The sequence below is a fragment of the Martes martes genome (genome assembly GCF_963455335.1).
Source record: "Martes martes genome assembly, chromosome: 14".
NCBI classification, from domain to species: domain Eukaryota; kingdom Metazoa; phylum Chordata; class Mammalia; order Carnivora; family Mustelidae; genus Martes; species Martes martes.
Window position 1 is genome coordinate 26374096 of NC_137902.1, and position 16114 is coordinate 26390209.

The 16114-nt window shown below is 47.7% G+C and overlaps 2 protein-coding genes across 4 annotated transcripts in view; one reads left to right on the plus strand and one right to left on the minus strand.

The window, feature by feature from the left end:
- Nucleotides 1-272: 272 nt before the first annotated feature.
- Nucleotides 273-2799, minus strand: HPS6 (HPS6 biogenesis of lysosomal organelles complex 2 subunit 3; the record flags this gene model as incomplete). Its single annotated transcript, XM_080822412.1, has 1 exon — nt 273-2799. The coding sequence occupies one exon, from the start codon at nt 2797-2799 to the stop codon at nt 391-393; it is 2409 nt and encodes an 802-aa protein (XP_080678538.1). The 3' UTR covers nt 273-390.
- Nucleotides 2800-8431: 5632 nt separating this feature from the next.
- The window catches only part of ARMH3 (armadillo like helical domain containing 3), a 174758-nt gene continuing 167075 nt past the window's right edge, over nt 8432-16114 (plus strand). For 2 of the 3 annotated variants that reach the window (XM_080822780.1, XM_080822781.1), the window contains exon 1: nt 8432-8553. Coding sequence is in view for 1 of the 3 variants with exons in the window: in XM_080822779.1 (XP_080678905.1) it covers nt 15768-15846 (79 nt within the window). In the remaining 2 variants the exon portion in view is untranslated. Of the gene's footprint in view, nt 8554-15766; nt 15847-16114 lie in introns of all 3 variants that reach the window. The other variant, XM_080822779.1, reaches the window with a different exon arrangement.

Genomic DNA, 16114 nt, shown 5'->3' on the forward strand with positions numbered 1-16114 from the left:
CACTGGCCTCCCAGGATGCTGGGGATAGGGCTGAAAGTTCCAACCCTCTCCTCCCTTGGTCTTTCAGGTGACCTGTCCCATCCTTAGGGTGGGTGTCCCCACCTTAAGTTACCTCATTAGCGTAAATGCAGATGTGATCTAAAGAAGCTCCTTATGAATAACAAAAGGCACTCCTATCACTCAGGAAATTCCAAGGGTTTTAGGAGCTCTGCACCAGCACAATAACTTGACGTCAAAGACCAAATATATATATTAGATCATATATTTATCATATATATATATTTTAAAATTGCTCTAGAAGAGAGAAAAGTATTGCACACGTAGGACCCACCCTGGCTCTCTGCCAGCTCCTAGGCACCTTCCCTGATTGCTGTGTCCTAGAAATGAATTTCAGCCTGTGTCAGTCACACAGAGGCCCTGTCCAGATGGTGCCCAGGCCTCCAAGCCTGGGTGGTCTGATGCCTGGAGGGTAGTCATAGGTCCCCGAGGTGGGGTGGGGGGTGGAGTGCCTGGGTCCCATAGGATGTCCTCATACAGGCTTAGAACTGGGCCCGAGGGCCGTCCCTGAGCCCCAGTCTGCTCCAGCAGGGTTCTGAGCAAGCCCACGGTGAGAGGAGGCTCTGTTCCTGGCTCAGGGAATGGGGTATGGGGCTCCGACTCATCTGGAAGGTGTGTCCGTAGTAGAAGCAGGAGCTCAGCTGGAGCCAGGTCTGGTGGGCACAGGCGGCAAAGGAGAGGGAGGTGAGCATCAAGTTGACGGTGCCGGGCAAATTCGGCCAACAGCAGTTTGAAGATCTCACTTCGAAGCAGGGGACTAGAGGGGCCTAGGGCCAGGCCTGCTTCTAGAGCCCGCTCCCACTGCTCCTTTTGGACAAGCTGCCCCACAGCTTGGAGCACAGCTTTGGGCCGCCCACTGCCCAAGAGCAGCTCCAGCTCCAGCGCCTCAGATCTGGTCCCCTCCTCACCTAGGACTGCCAGGGCTCGACGATACAGGGGCAGCCCCGGGCCCCCCGCCCCCCAGCCTGGCCCACCCTGCTGCTGTGCCAGTTCCACAAAGGGTGGCAGCCATCTCGGCTCTAGCCGGCAGAGGCACTGGCACAGAAGTTCAAAGACGGGCAGTATCCCATTGGGGGGTTCCTTTGCAGCTGAAGTACCTCCTAGTACCTTCTTCCACACATCAGGGGGAGCATGGGATCTCAGCCTGCCATTCCCGTCTGGCTGGAGCTGCAGGGCCCTGAGGATGGCACCCCAGGCTGCTGTAGGAAGGGCTTGGAAAACCGTGTTGAGCTGGGCCAGCTGGTCTCCCACCAGTTCGGTCCTCAGCAGGCGTGCCACTTCGTGCTCTGCCAGCTCAGTCCAGCCAGCTTCCTCATCATCCCCAGCCACCAGGTGGGCTTTGAGCTGATCTAAGGCCCTGTAATCTCGAAGCTCAGCCCTCAGTGTGGTCAACAGTGTAGATGGGGACACATGTCCCTGGAGAATGGAGGCCAGAGCCTGAGGTGCCCGGAATGTACTGTTGTGTCTCAGTTCCTCTGGGGTGAGCTGGGTACCACGCAGGCTCCGTCGCTGGTAGTACTCGCAGGCCTCCTCGAACACCAGGTCCTCCGCTGAAGGCACCTCAAGGCCCTGTGGGGCTTCCCAGCCTACTCGAAACAGACCCAAGGCTGAAAGCAAACGAAGACCCCCTCGGGTCTCCAGCTCTTCCTCATCCTCCATGCCAGGGGCTGGGGGTGCCAGTAAATGTACTCGGTCTGTACTTAGGACCTTTCTCTCCAGCAGCTGCCCGCTGCCCATGTCCAGCAGTTCCAACGTGGAGCCCAGCACACAAGCCAGAGTCCCATGAAATGTTCCCAGTGCTACAGACCCTGCCAGGCCTGCAGGTGCCTCCTGCAGTGTGCCCACAGCCCGAGTTCCACCATGGGATTGCACCAGGCTCACAGTGCCCCTGAAGTCAAGCAATAACAGTCCCTGGGGAGTTGGGGCCCAGGTATGTACAGTCAATGGCTTCATGGGGGACAGCAGCCCAGGAAGGCCTCGGAGCAGTGTCCGGAAGTCCCATGTGTCCCCTCGTCCGGGATTCAGGCTCTGACTGTGGGAGAGGCCAAGACATGGGGCAGCCACCATCACCTTGCCCTTGCCTGGGCTCCAGATGAGCAGAATGTGACTCACGCCAGGCCAGGTAGTGGCAGTGGGCACCAGGAAGAGGTCCTTGCGGGAGGCCAGTAGTCCGAAAGAGGGGCAGTGGTGCAGCAGGATGTGTGTGCGGCCTAGGTTGGTGCCGGCCTCCGCGCTGGGCTCCAGGGTTCGGAAGCACACACAGTGGCTGAAAGCAGCAGGCGGCCCTTGCCAGCCCTCAGCGCCATCCTGCCGCTCCTCGCACCACACCAGGCGGCCTCGGGACGCCGCCACGGCCACCACGCGGGCTCCACCGCCCGGACACAGCTCGGTGCTCCGCAGCAGCCGCCAGCCAGGCCCCACTCCCGCGCCCCACACCTCGGTTAGGCCACTTTCCCACACCAGGACCAGCGCCGGTCGCGCCGGCCACGGCAGGAAGAAGGCATCTAGTGGTGAGGGGTGGCCGGCCGGCCAGGCACGCTCCAGCTCCGCGCCGGGGCCACGCACCGCGACCAGCAGCTGCGGGCTCGGCGACCCCGGGGGTCGCAAGAGCAGCAGGTGGCGGCCGTCTGGGCTGCAGCGGACTCTTACGGGTGGGTCCCCGGCCAGCAACTCCCGGAGACGGCCCGCGCCGCTAAAGTGGCTGAGGTCGGAAAGCAGCCGCAGAGTCCCCATACGCTTCATAGTTCGCCGGCGAGGGTGCACGACCGAGCCTGGCCGCCCTGTGGGGCGAGGCTCGGCGCTCGGTCGTGGGTTCCCGGCTGCAGACAGTGCCGGGCCGAGACTTCCGTCCCCCGTCGATGAGGTGGGCGGACGCCAGGCCCCGGGAGTCTGCTCCGTCTCACCCCGTTCACGCCCCGCCGGCGCGACCCCGCCCGCCAGGGGCGGAGCCACGGGAGCCTCGCGGGGGAGGAGCCTCCCGAGCACCCAAGGGTCTCAGCGCCTCCTTTCTTGCCGGTACTACCCACGCTGCTTGAGTCGCGTTGTAGGCCAACGCCCCAAGCACGGGGAAGCGCAGAGCCTTACCCAGGAATCTTTCAGGCTGAGCCCTGAACTGAAAGTGTTACACTCCCAAGGCTTTCCTTCCTTCCAAGCCTCTCTCTTTCACCCCAGTTGGTCATGAAATTTTTCTCAAGCACCTGCTAAGTTCCCGGCTGAGTAGGGAGGCCTGAACAAAACAGAAAACTTCAACCTCACGGAACTAACTAGTGGGTTGACTATCTAATGGAACATAATAATAACAGTTGATACTTACAGTAACACCCCCCCCCCACTTCCCCACCCCCGCCAACAAGCCCTTGGCACAGATACGAAAACGAAAACGAAGCACAGAGAGGTTAAGTGAATTGACCAAGATCAAAGGGCTCTTCAGCGGATAGAGGGAGAGGTGTGATTTCGATCACAAGCAATCTGAGTCCAGAGTCCTTGCACCATACCTCTTTTCTATATCAACAATTCATCACCAAAACTAAGAATTTGCTAGAAAACAAAATTAAAACACAGTTTAGAGGCACTGAGTGCCTCTTCTCTAGCAACACCTACAAATTGATATGCAGGAGTCCTTCCTACCCAACTGCCCTCTCAAGTGTATTCCTTCTCCCTCCAAATACAATTCCTTTTGATGAACCCTGCTTCTCTCTCCTTCCCCCAACAACTTCAGTGAGAATTTTCATCCATTTCTATTTCATCAGCTTCCTTCTGTCCTCTTGCTCTCCACATAGAAACATTCTCCAGTCTGTTTGGTCTCAGAAGTCACTCTTTTTTTTTTTTTTTTTTTAAGATTTTATTTATTTATTTGACAGAGAGAGATCACAAGTAGGCAGAGAGGCAGGCAGCGAGAGGGGGAAGCAGGTTCCCAGCTGAGAGAGAGCCTGATGCAGGGCTGGATCCCAGGACTCTGAGATCGTGACCTGAGCCAAAGGCAGAGGCTTAACCTACTGAGCCACCAGGGCGCCCCAGAAGTCACTCTTTCATCCTCATCTCTCCACCATCTCTATTGCTGTGGCTTCCTCTCCTCCTTTTAGACAAGTTTCTTGCAAAGATCCTCTAGCATTTGCTACCTCCACTTTCTCTCCTATTTATTCCTCAAATCACCTGTGGTAGATCTTCCTGAGGTCTTCAAGTATATTTTTATTTCCTTTTCTCTTTGAGAAGTTTGATGACCTCCTTTTTGAAAGTCCCTCCTGTGATTTCCATGGTATCTTTCTCCTGTTGTTTTCCTCTTTTTTTAGATAGTATTTGGTTCATCAATAAATGTTGGTATTTAAATTCTCTCATGGGCCCTTTCCTCTTTCTTTCTTTTTTAAAAAGGGTTTATTTATTTATTTTAGAGACAGAGAGAGCACGAGGGTGGGGCAGAGGGAGAGGGAGAGAGAATCTCAAACCTACTCCACACTGAGTGAGGAGCCCAATGTGGGGCTTGATCTCATGGCCCTGAGATAATGACTTGAGCTGAAACCAAGAGTCAGGGACTTAGCTGACTGAGCCACCCAGGCGCCCCTATTTATTTCCTTCCTTCCTTCCTTTCTTTCTTTCGCCCTCTTCATTTGAACAATTACCCCTAAGCCAATGGCTCAAAAATATTTATCTACAACCTAGGTATCTCTGCTGAGCTCCAAAAAAGGGTACCTATATGTCTACTAAATATTTCTGGCTGAATGTCTCACAGACATTTCAATCTCAACATGCCCTAAACATCACCTTCCTGCCCAAATTTGCTCCTCCTCCAGCTGTTCCTAGTTGTCATAGGATTTCTTTCATCTTTGTATCCTCACTTTTAGATTAGAGCTTGGCACAAAGAAAGACTTCAATAGATGTTTGGTGAAGGAATGAGTAAGCCTGAGTGAGCACATGTCTATGTGTGTGATATCCCTTAGAAACCTTTTGGCTAAGAGTTACAGAATAGTTACAGAAATAGGCTATCTTAAGGAAAAGTGAAATTTATTAGAATATAAGGGGCTCACAGAACCTGTAGGAGACAGAAGGGGCAGCTGTGGAAAATGAGCAGGAAGCAAGACACTCTTTGAAGACAGGAAATAGGAAGTACAACTGTTTTTCAGCAGGAATCATAAAGCCAGGAAATACGTGTTATGAATGAATTCTGACCATCCTTTCATCTTTGCTTTTTTTTTTTTTTTTTTTTTTTTAGGATTTATTTATTCATTTCGGGGCGGGAGAGAGAGAGAAAGAGAGAGAGAGAATGAATGAGCAGGAGCAGCAGAGGGAGAGGGAAGGAGAATCCCAAGCACACTCCACAATGATCTCGGAGGTTGATGTGGGGCTCGACTCTGGGCTCAATCCCATGACCATGCAATCGTGACCATGAAATCATGACCTGTGCCAAAACCAAGAGTTAGATGCTCAACTGACCATGCCACCCAGGTGCCCTGATCTTTGCATCTTTTGACCAAGAGTCAAAGCCCTTGGAGGCTGCACCTTGTGGCCAAGCCCAGGTCACATGAACTCATTTACCTTGGTTGCTCAGGGCCTAGTTTTTCACCAACACTACCCAAAGGAAGAGGTCACCAGAATAGGAGAGGAAGGGTTCAAGGCTGGATAACCAAACCAATATGCCATAGGCCTTTTATTATCCCCATTTTTCAGGTAGGAAACTAAGGTTTATTTATTTATTTAAGTTTATTTATTTTTAGTAATCTCTACACCCAATGTGGGGCTTGAACTCATGACCCAAGATCCAGAGTGACATGCTCTTCCAGCTGGGCCAGACAGGCACCCTGAAATTAAGGTTTAAAGAGCTCAGGTAATTGTCCAAAGTCATACAGCAAGGAGGTGGCAGTCGGGATTTATTCCACAGTGTTCCAGATGTCGTGCTCTTACCTATTCAGTGTATGGCCTTCTAAACTTAACTCTTGTCTGAATTTGTATTTAATTAACTTCCTGGACCTAGGCATGGACAGTGTATTATGTTGCTTCACCGTTATACCCTCTCCTCTAAGACATGACTCTAACTTCACCTTCCTCCAGGAAGCCTCCGGAGACTGACATGGAATTTTCCTTTCTCTGAACTTCCAGAGCATTTACAACTTGAGCCTTCCTAAGCCTGACCTTGATAACTCATTGTCTGATATTTAAAACAATGAATTGTATATCTATCAATGTATCTATCTATCACTTTGTTATAACATAATCTCAGCATTGTATTAATAATTTTTTTTTTGAAGATTTTGATTTTATTTGACAGAAATTACAAGTAGGCAGAGAGGCAGGCAGAGAGAGAGAGGAGGAGGAAGCAGACTCCCTGCTGAGCAGAGAGCCTGATGCGGGGCTCGATCCCAGGACCCTGAGATCATGACCTGAGCCGAAGGCAGAGGCTTAACCCACTGAGCCACCCAGGCGCCCCAATAATTATTGTTTTTACTACTCGCAGAACTGCGTATTCAGTAGGTGCTCAACAAACATTTGTTAAAAGGAAATCAGGTATGGGGGTGCCTGGGTGGCTCAGTACGTTAAACATCTGCCTTTCGCTTAGGTCATGATCTCAGGGTCTTGGGATGGAGCCCCATGTCAGGCTCCCTGTTCAGCAGGGAGTTTGCTTCTCCCTCTCCTTCTGCCCCTCCTCTCCACTTGTTCTCTCTCTCTCTCTCTCAAATAAATAAATAAACAAATAAATAAAAGAATCTAGAAAAAAAAAGGAAATCAGGTATGAAAAGGGGTTTATTCGGGTGGATAGATTTCTAACTGGTGTTCAGGAACTATTGGGGGTTAAGTTAGTTCAAGATACTTTCCTTTTGGCCCTTCTCACCCTAATATTCTATTAAGGTGTACCTTTTTACCACTAATCTCATCTTACATTACTGTGTAAATAGACAAGAAAAAAAAATTTTTCCCCCAAAACAGAACCTGAGCTTCTAGGTCTTTAAGATCACTTTCCTGGGAGGATTTGTCTTCAAATTCTCCTTCACCTCTTACTAACTCTGGAGCATTAGGCAAGCTATCTAATTACACCTTTTTCTCACCTGTGAAATACTTACTTCATAAAGTCATAAGGATTGAATGACATGGGGTGCTTGGCTGGCTCAGTTGGTGGAACATGTGACTCTTGATCTCTAGGTTGTAGGTTCAAGACCCACATTTGGTGTAGAGATTACTTTTTTTAAAAAGATTTTATTTATTTATTTGTCAGAGAGAGAGAGAGAGAGAGAGAGAATTCAAGGGAACAAGCAGGGGGAGTGACAAGCAGAGGTAGTAGCAGGCTCCTCCTGAGCAAGGAGGTAGTAGCAGGCTCCCTCCTGAGCAAAGAGCCAGATGCGGGACTCCATCCCAAGACCCTGGGATCCTGACCAAAGCCAAAGGCAGACACTTACCCGACTGAGCCACCCAGGCATCTCTGGTATAGAGATTACTTAAAAATAAAATCTTGGGGAAAAAAAAAGGATTGAATGACTTTATTCATTCATATACACATGCAGGTGTGCGGACCTTGCATGCGCTCACACAAACACGCAGACACACACACTGCCCAGCCCTTTTTTAATCTTCCATTTTGCATAGAGAAAACTAAGACTCAGGGAAGTTAGCTGTCCAGTTAACGCATGGTACTTTACACATAGTAGGCACACAGTAGGTATTTGTTGAATGGATCTGTTTCCTATTTTTCATTTACAAAGTTGCAATAAACATCCTGGAACATACACTTTTTATTTTATTTTTTTTAAAAGATTTTTATTTATTTATTTATTTGACAGACAGAGATCACAAGTAGGCATAGAGGCAGGCAGAGAGAGAGGAAGGGAAGCAGGCTCCCTGCCGAGCAGAGAGCCCGAGGCGGGGCTCGATCCCAGGACGCTGGGATCATGACCTGAGCCGAAGGCAGAGGCTCTAACCCACTGAGCCACCCAGGCGCCCCAGGAACATACACTTTAAAAAAAAATTTTTTTTTTTATAAGGGGGCTCACCACCCAGCGTGGAGCCCAATGCGGGGCCTGAACTTAGGACACAGAGATCAAGACCTGAGGCGAGACCAAGGGTCAAGGTTAACTCTCGGAGCCGCCCAGGTGCCCCATGGAACATATACATTTTTATTCCTAGACGTGGAATTGCCCAATTCAGAGTCTGCTGTATTTAAAAGGTGTATATGTATAATTCTCCTATATTTTAAAAAACAGCTATTAAGACTTGCATCCAGGAGACCCTCAATAGATACTTCTTTTGCTAATATCTTTCTCGCGGTGCATTTCGGGAGTTGTAGTCCTTGTGATGCTTGCTGGGAACCGTGTTCTGAGCCAGCTTCAGGAAACCGGCGCGGACGTACCTATCACCCAGCGGGCTTTAGGACCCAGCGGGGCACCGTGGGACGGGGGAAGGGTCGGCGGAGGTAGGGAGCGCGTCCGTGAGCCCAGAGGAGCGGCGGCGTCGGTGGCGTCGGGAGCGAGCGGGCCCGGGAGCGTCGCGGGTGGTGGAGGAGGAGCCCAGGGCTCGGTAAGCGGCGCCGGCCCGGGCGGGTCCCGGAACCTGGCTAACCCCTGCAGCTCCTGCGGGTTAGGCCTTGGCCCCGAGGCGGCTCTAGGGGCGGGGCCTACGCTCGCCTAGGGGACGACGGTGGTGACGGGGAGGGGGCGGTGAGGAGGGGGGAGAGGTGGAGAGAGGGAGGGAGGGGGAGGGAGGGAAGCTGCTGAGGCGGGCTGAGGCTGCGTGCGGCTGGGAGGCTGGGCCCGGGCGGTGAAGCCGAGCAAGAAGCGTTTTGCTCCTCCAGGGGCTGGTCCTCGCGACCTTCCGGTGCCTGTCGCGGCCTTCCCGCTCCCCGCCTGGCCGTCCTGGCGGCGGAGATACTGACCTTTGACCCCAGCATGGGGCTGCTCCCGACGCCTCAAGCAGTCTCTTGAGCTTCTCTCCCTCAGGTTGTCGCCGCCCCTGGGAGGCCTTCTGCCCAGTCCAGCCTGGCCCCGGGGTGAGGGCTTTGGGCAGGACCTCTGAGAAGGGTTAGAGGCAGGCTGGGCCGGTCACTTGAAGTTTTCAATTGTCCTGGAAGGGCCTTCAGCCTGCCCCTCTTTTAATTCTCTGACCGCTGGGCTAAAGCCTATACACAGAATCAGTGAAGCTGCTGTGTTTTCTCGGGGTTACTTGGAGCGAGCCTGGGAAACAAACCTGTTCCCAGGCAGGTGTGGAAAAGAAATAAGAGAACAAGCTGGTTCCCTGGGGAAGGAGCGCTATCAGAGACCGAGGAGTGCTGCCTCTTGGAGACTGGGGCGGGGGGGGGGGGGGTAGGAATTTGGGCCAGACTGGGAAAATGTTATCTGGATCATCATACCCTCCCTAGTTCTTTCTTTCCAGCAGAAGTTTGAGCTTAGCGAGAACGGTTTCTTTGCTATTGTCAGCTCTCAGTGACTTCGTAAACCAGAACAACTATGGTTTGTGCCCCTGTTCTTAGCCCAAGTTAACTGAGTATTTCTTAGACGGGACCAGTCTGCACAGTTTTCCTATGTGGAAGCTTTTGGGATAGCAGGTCAATTAGTCTTAAAGGAAGGTGGATCCTTCTTGTTACGATTGTAAAGGGGGAATTTCCATTCTTTTCTTAGTGATTAGGTGAGTCTTTAAGACTTCTTCATTGTATGTTTAGGCATTATAATTAATTTGTCCAACATTTGCATAATTAAAAAAAAACCTTGAAAACTGAAAGCATTTATGAAAGTTGGAATTGCACATAGAGTTAAGTTCAAAAATCCATAAAATTTGGGGGCGCCTGGGTGGCTCAGGGGGTTAAAGCCTCTGCCTTCAGCTCAGGTCATGATCTCAGGGTCCTGGGATCAAGCCCCACATCAGGCTCTCTGCTCAGCGGGAAGCCTGCTTCTCCCTCCCTTTCTCTGCCTGCCTCTCTGCCTAGTGGTCATCTCCGTCTGTCAAATAAATAAATAAAATCTTAAAAAAAAATAAAATCTTTTAAAAAAAATCCATAAAATTTGGAGAAAATAACCAAATCACAAACAGGTCCAGGATATATGAAGGCGAACTGTTTATTCAACACACATTCATTGAGTATGTACTATGTAACTGGCACTGGGGTTAGAAATATGAGTATCTTTTCTCAAGGATATCAGAGAAATGTATTCATATGAAAATTGTTGTGCTGTGTGTTACCTATCCATATAAAGGAGTTTATACAGTGTGAAGGGAATATTGCCATATGTGGGAGAGTCAGAGATATTTTTGCAGGGACGAGATACTTGAGTGGGGTTTTGAAGGATGAGTAGGAGCTTGTACAAATAAGGCAAGGCATTCCAGTTGAGCACAGCATACACAAAGGGATGGTAAACGTGTGAAGAGAAAAAATAACATGATGTTTAAGTCTCAAAAATTTGTCCCAAACAGGATGTGTGGTGGGGAAATTGCCAGGAGGTAAGACTGAAAAGAGATTAGGGAGCCACTGGAGTTTTTTATGTTAGGGAGTGACAGAAGTGTGGATTAAAGTAATGAGAAATGAAGCAGTGAGACTAATTAGAGTTGTTGTAGTTGACTGAGAGTCTGAATTAAGGGTGCAGTGGGAATGAAGAGGAGGAGAATGGATTTTAGAAGTCTTTCTGAGATGGATGCAACATGACCTAGTGACGAGTGAGAGAGAGTAGGCTAAGGTTTCTAATTTTTTTTTTTTAAGATTTTATTTATTTATTTGACAGACAGAGATCACAAGTAGGCAGAGAGGCAGGCAGAGGGAGAGGGAGGGAAGCAGGCTCCCTGCTGAGCAGAGAGACTGATGCGATGGGGGGCTGGATCCCAGGACGCTGAAATCATGACCTGAGCCGAAGGCAGAGGCTTTAGCCCACTGAGCCACCCAGGCACCCCTAAGGTTTCTAATTTGAGAGATTGGGTGAATGGGAATTTCATTGACCAGAGTATGGATTAGAAAAATTAGAGCAGGGGTGCCTGGGTGGCTCAGTGGGTTATGCCTCTACTTTTGGCTTAGGTCATGATCTCAGAGTCCTGGGATTGAGCCCCACATCGGGCTCTCTGCTCAGCAGGGAGCCTGCTTCCCCCCTCTCTCTTTGCCTGCCTCTCTGCCTACTTGTGATTTCTCTCTGTCAAATAAATAAGTAAATAAAATCTTAAAAAGTATATATATAAAAAAAGAAAAATTAGAGCAGGGGTGCCTGGGTAGCTCAGTGGGTTAAGCCTCTGCCTTCAGCTCAGGTCATGATCTCAGGGTCCTGGAATTGAGCCCTGCATTGGGCTTACTGCTCAGCTGAGAGCCTGCTTCCCCCTCTCTCTCTGCCTCCCTCTCTGCGATCTCTCTCTGTCAAATAAATAAATAAAATCTTAGAAAAAAAAAATTAGAGCAGATTTTTAAGGGATAAGGGAGATAGGTATAAGGTATAAGGGAGATAGTCTGCTATGCTGAGATCAAGTTGCTTGTGAGGTGTGCACGCCGAGATACTACCAGGCAGCTGGAAGTAAGGAGGCCTGGTGAGCTTAATATCGTGGGAATAGCTCTGAGTAAGTGAAGGCAAATATGAAAAATCCTGGGAAAAATAATGTTTGTTTTGTTTGTTTTTAAGGAAGAATCAGAATATGTACTTCTGAACAATGAGCTTCTCAAGGCAGGGATCATAACTTAGTAATTTTGGGGCCCCTTTTTACCTTGTACTGTGGCTGTGCTATTATAAAGTGTGATCAATGTTAGTTTGTAAGGTTGCAGTTACCTTTTGGGCTTTCTTTAAGAAGATTATGGGAGTCTGTCTTAGAAATTTCATTTTATACTTAGGTGGTATTCATGAGGCTTGTATGGTTCAACAGGAAAGGAAATGAAGAAGCTATGAGTGACATTTTTCTGCTTGAGGAAGTTCAGGGCTTGAACAGGAGATAGACAGTATTAATTTAAAGGATGCTCCTGCTCATTGAGAAGAGGATCTTACAATGAATTCTCATTTTGGGAGATGTCAGAAAAATGTGATTTTCAATCAAAGTTGCCTGAAATCCTGTCAATTTGGAGTTGGTTCCTCCTTATGAAGGTGCAAGTGCATTCCATCTTGTATAAAATAATTTGAAAGGGAAGCTGAGGTAGTCATGTTTGTTTAAACCTCTTCAGCTGTATTATTAGTTAGTGCAAGTAGGCAGACTCAGTAGATTCTGTTGGGACTGGCTTGAATTCTCTTCTGTGAAGCTACTTCATCTCTAGTAGATGAAGACGATGGCTGATACCCTAGGGTAAGGATTGGGAAATTCCTGGTTTTGGCCATTTACTGCTTAGTCTTGGGAAAGTCCCTGAATTACTTCCACTTTCAAGTATAGGCTAAACACCCACTCTGAGTTGAGCCCTTTTCAGAGGACATGTAAGATGAGGATGCTGCCCCATAGTGGCTCATGTACCTACTGAATCAGTCTGGTTCTGTCCTAGTAATTAGAAAATAGGAATGGTGCTTGTCAGCCCTGAGTTGACTGACTTTTCCTGGATAAAGTGGGAAAGTTGATATTATGGATATCCGTTTGGAATTTCCACAGAATTTTAACTGAATTTGGATTTTGAATATTTTGTTAGTCAACACCTGATTTTTTGCACTAATGGGGTATTCTGATAGGGAGAAGGGCTACCAGAGAGAAAGATTTGTGGCTGTTTTACTTTGGGCAAAGTGAAATCCTCGTTGTAAAGTCATGGTAATAGTACCTACTTTATCTGTTGTTGTAAAGATTAAATACAGTATATTTAAAGCATTTAAAGAACAGTGCCAAGTATTTAGTGAATATTCAGTAGTGTTATTTATTATATAGCACCTTGATTGGGAGGCTGTGCTTGGAGGAATGAGTGATGAATTCTATCTCCAGAACTTAAAAAAAGAAAAGTGATAGCATAAGAGGATTGTGGCCTATCCATAAAGGGAATTCAAAGAGGTGGCTTTATGAGTGCAGGCCTCATTCTCTTCTCATTTCAGAGATATGAGAGACTGGAGTACCTAGCTCTAAAAATCCATTAAAATGGAAAGACGTTATATGCTTGTTTTAGAACCAGTGTGTGGGGTGGAATTGGTGGAACCTGGGTCCCTATGAGAGAAGCTTTTGTCAAGGAATCATGTGAAACAGTAGGATGTGAATCCAGCAAGTAACCTAAATCCTTGGGCCTTCAGAAAGGGAGAGGCATATTAGGAACTAGTTTGAGAAGTTAAGGGCTAGGGTTTGGAAGTAGAAACACCCTCCCTTCTCTTAGTGCTAGTATTTACCTCCAGGGAGTGTATATGCCTTGCAGAAGAACTTAGGGAGCAGATAACTTCTGCCTAAGAATTTTACACACAGCCACACACACACACACACACACACACACACACACACACGACTTGTAGGAGAGCCAGGAGACTGTATTTCTGGTTTTATAAACATATTGCTTCCTCTTGTGTATTGGGTTAGTAGCCAGTGATCAGACAGTGGTGATATTTGACTCACCCATAACTCCTGGGCAGATAGGATTTTCATCTTCTTCACTAAGCATTGTGGGTTAATATAGTCAGTGTGTCTTGTAGTGATCTTTCACAGATGGACAAACTGAGGCTAAGGCCCTAAGGAAAGGAGTGCCATTAGTGAGTTAATATGGGAAGAATGAACTGGGAGTAGGTGAGTGTTGTTCCAGTGTCTTTTCTAGAGGTGACGACTTTTATTCATCCTCTCAAAATTGTCTTATGTCTTCTCTTCATGCTCCTTTCAAGGCATTTGGTGAGTTTAAGGCTTTAATGAGTACTTTGCAAACTTTAGTGAGCATCAGAATGACTTGGGGAAGGGTTTTGCAATCTCAGTGCTGTTGACATATTGGGCCAGATAATTCTTTGATGTGGAAACGGTCCAGTGCATTGTAGAATGTTTAGCAGCATCCTTGACCTCTGTTAGATGCCAGCAGTATCTCCTTTACCAGTTGTGATGGCCAAAAATGTCTCTGGCCATTGATGTTCCCTGGATGGCAAAAATTGCCACAATTGAGAACCACTAACCTGGGGTGCTTATTAAAAATCTAGACCTTGGGGCTCCTGGGTGGCTCAGTCACTAAGTGTCTACCTTACTGCTCAGATCATGATCCCAGGGTCCTGGGACTGAGCCCTGCATCAGACTCCCTGCTTGGCAGAAAGTCTGCTTCTTCCTCTCCCATTCCCCCTGCCCCTGCTTGTGTTCCCTCTCTCACGTGTCCCTCCCTGTCAAATAAATAAATAAATAACAACAAATAAATAAATAATAAATAAATAAATAAAATCTTAAGGGAAAAAAAAATCTAGACCCTTAGTGTCAACTATCCTCAAAAACAACAGCAACAAAAAATTAAAAACAAATCTAGACCCCTAGTCTTTATCTTGAAAAGTCTGTTTCAGTAGTGGGGATAGGGGGCTTAGGGATCTGTATTTTCAGGAGGCACCTCAGGAGATTCTACAACAACTGATCACAGCTCTGTGATGGGAAAGCATAATCTGTCCTAAGCTCAGGGCTGTACAGATTTATCCTTGACTTACTCTCCCTTTCATCTCTCTGTCTTACTGTATCTTTCCATTCATTATGAAATTCTGGTGGAGAATTACCCTCAGAGCACTGGCTAAGCCCAATTAAAATATTATCAATTAAATCTTGTAGATTGTGGATATCAGTGTGTTTCAGCTGTTTTTTTTTTTAATTATCTTATTGGATACATCTGTCAACTTTCTAGACAGATTCCTCTCCAGTGTTTTCTTCAAGTTTTCTAGCATTCCATTCACTTGTATAGCACTTTACCATTATCAATATTTATATACACAAGTGTGTGTCAGACGTGCATGTGCAGCTTTTACTATTTACTGTGGCACCTCTACCCATTGGCAGACTAGTGTGTTGAAACTCAAGATATCTGGACACCCCAGAGTTTGTTCATTAAGGCAGTGAATACATACTCTTCGTCCTCACTTACCTGGAACCTGGTTGCAGTTTTTCTGCAGAGCCTCTGCCTTGTTTATGTGTAGGTCACACACCACTCTGCCCTCTCCTCTGCCTTTTGAGAGACAGTATAGCACAGTGGTTAAGAAGAGGGACACTAGGGTCCCCTGGGTGGCTCAGCATTTGACTCTTTTTTTTTGGACAGAGAGATAGATCACAAGTAGGCAGAGAGGCAGGCAGAGAGAGAGGAGGAAGCAGGCTCCCAGCTAAGCAGAGAGTCCGATGCAGGGCTCAAACCCTGGGATCATGACCTGAGCCGAAGGCAGAGGCTTAACCCATTGAGCCACCCAGGCGCCCCTATGCTTCCTTTGTGAAGTTTCTGGATCATAGGTCTGTGAGGATAAAATCAATTAATATATATGAAATGCTTAGAATGGTGCCTGGTGCATAGTAAGTGCTAAGCAAGTGTTCTCTATTTTTTTTTTCAAAGATTTTATTTATTTATTTGACAGATAGAGATCACAAGTAGGCAGAAAGGCAGTTAGAGAGAGAGAGAGGAGGAGGAAGCAGGCTCCCTGCCAAGCAGAGATCCTGATGCGGGCCCGATCCCAGGACGCTGGGATCACGACCTGAGCCCAAGGCAGAGGCTTTAACTCACTGAGCCACCCAGGTGCCCCCCCTTCCTTTCTTTTATTCGGATCTGCTCACCTATCCCTTATCTTAATGGCCTACTCTAATCTCCTAGCCTAATGTAGTCCCCCTAGATAGTTTGTCTTCAAGGTATTTGTCACTGTCTCAACTTGTTTGTTGTCTTTCCCCCCTCTAGAATGAAAACTCTGAAAGCAGAAACCTTATCTGTCTTGTTCACTGCTGTATCCCTAGCGCTTAGCACTGAACAGGTGCTCTGTAAGTACCTATGGAGTAAATGAATCCCTGACCTATGCATGATTTCTTCTAGATCATGGGCCCACTTGTTTTTATTCATTTTCTTTTTTTTCCTTTTCTTTTTTCTTTTCTTCTCCTTTTTTTTAATGTACTAGGTGAAATGTTTTAGGATGTTTACTTCAGCATCTACCTATAGTGTTTTGGAGCCTCCCTGACAGTGAAGAGAGGGTGATAACTTGATAACAGTCCATTATCAGTGTGAACCTAGAGCCACAGGCCATTAAATTTG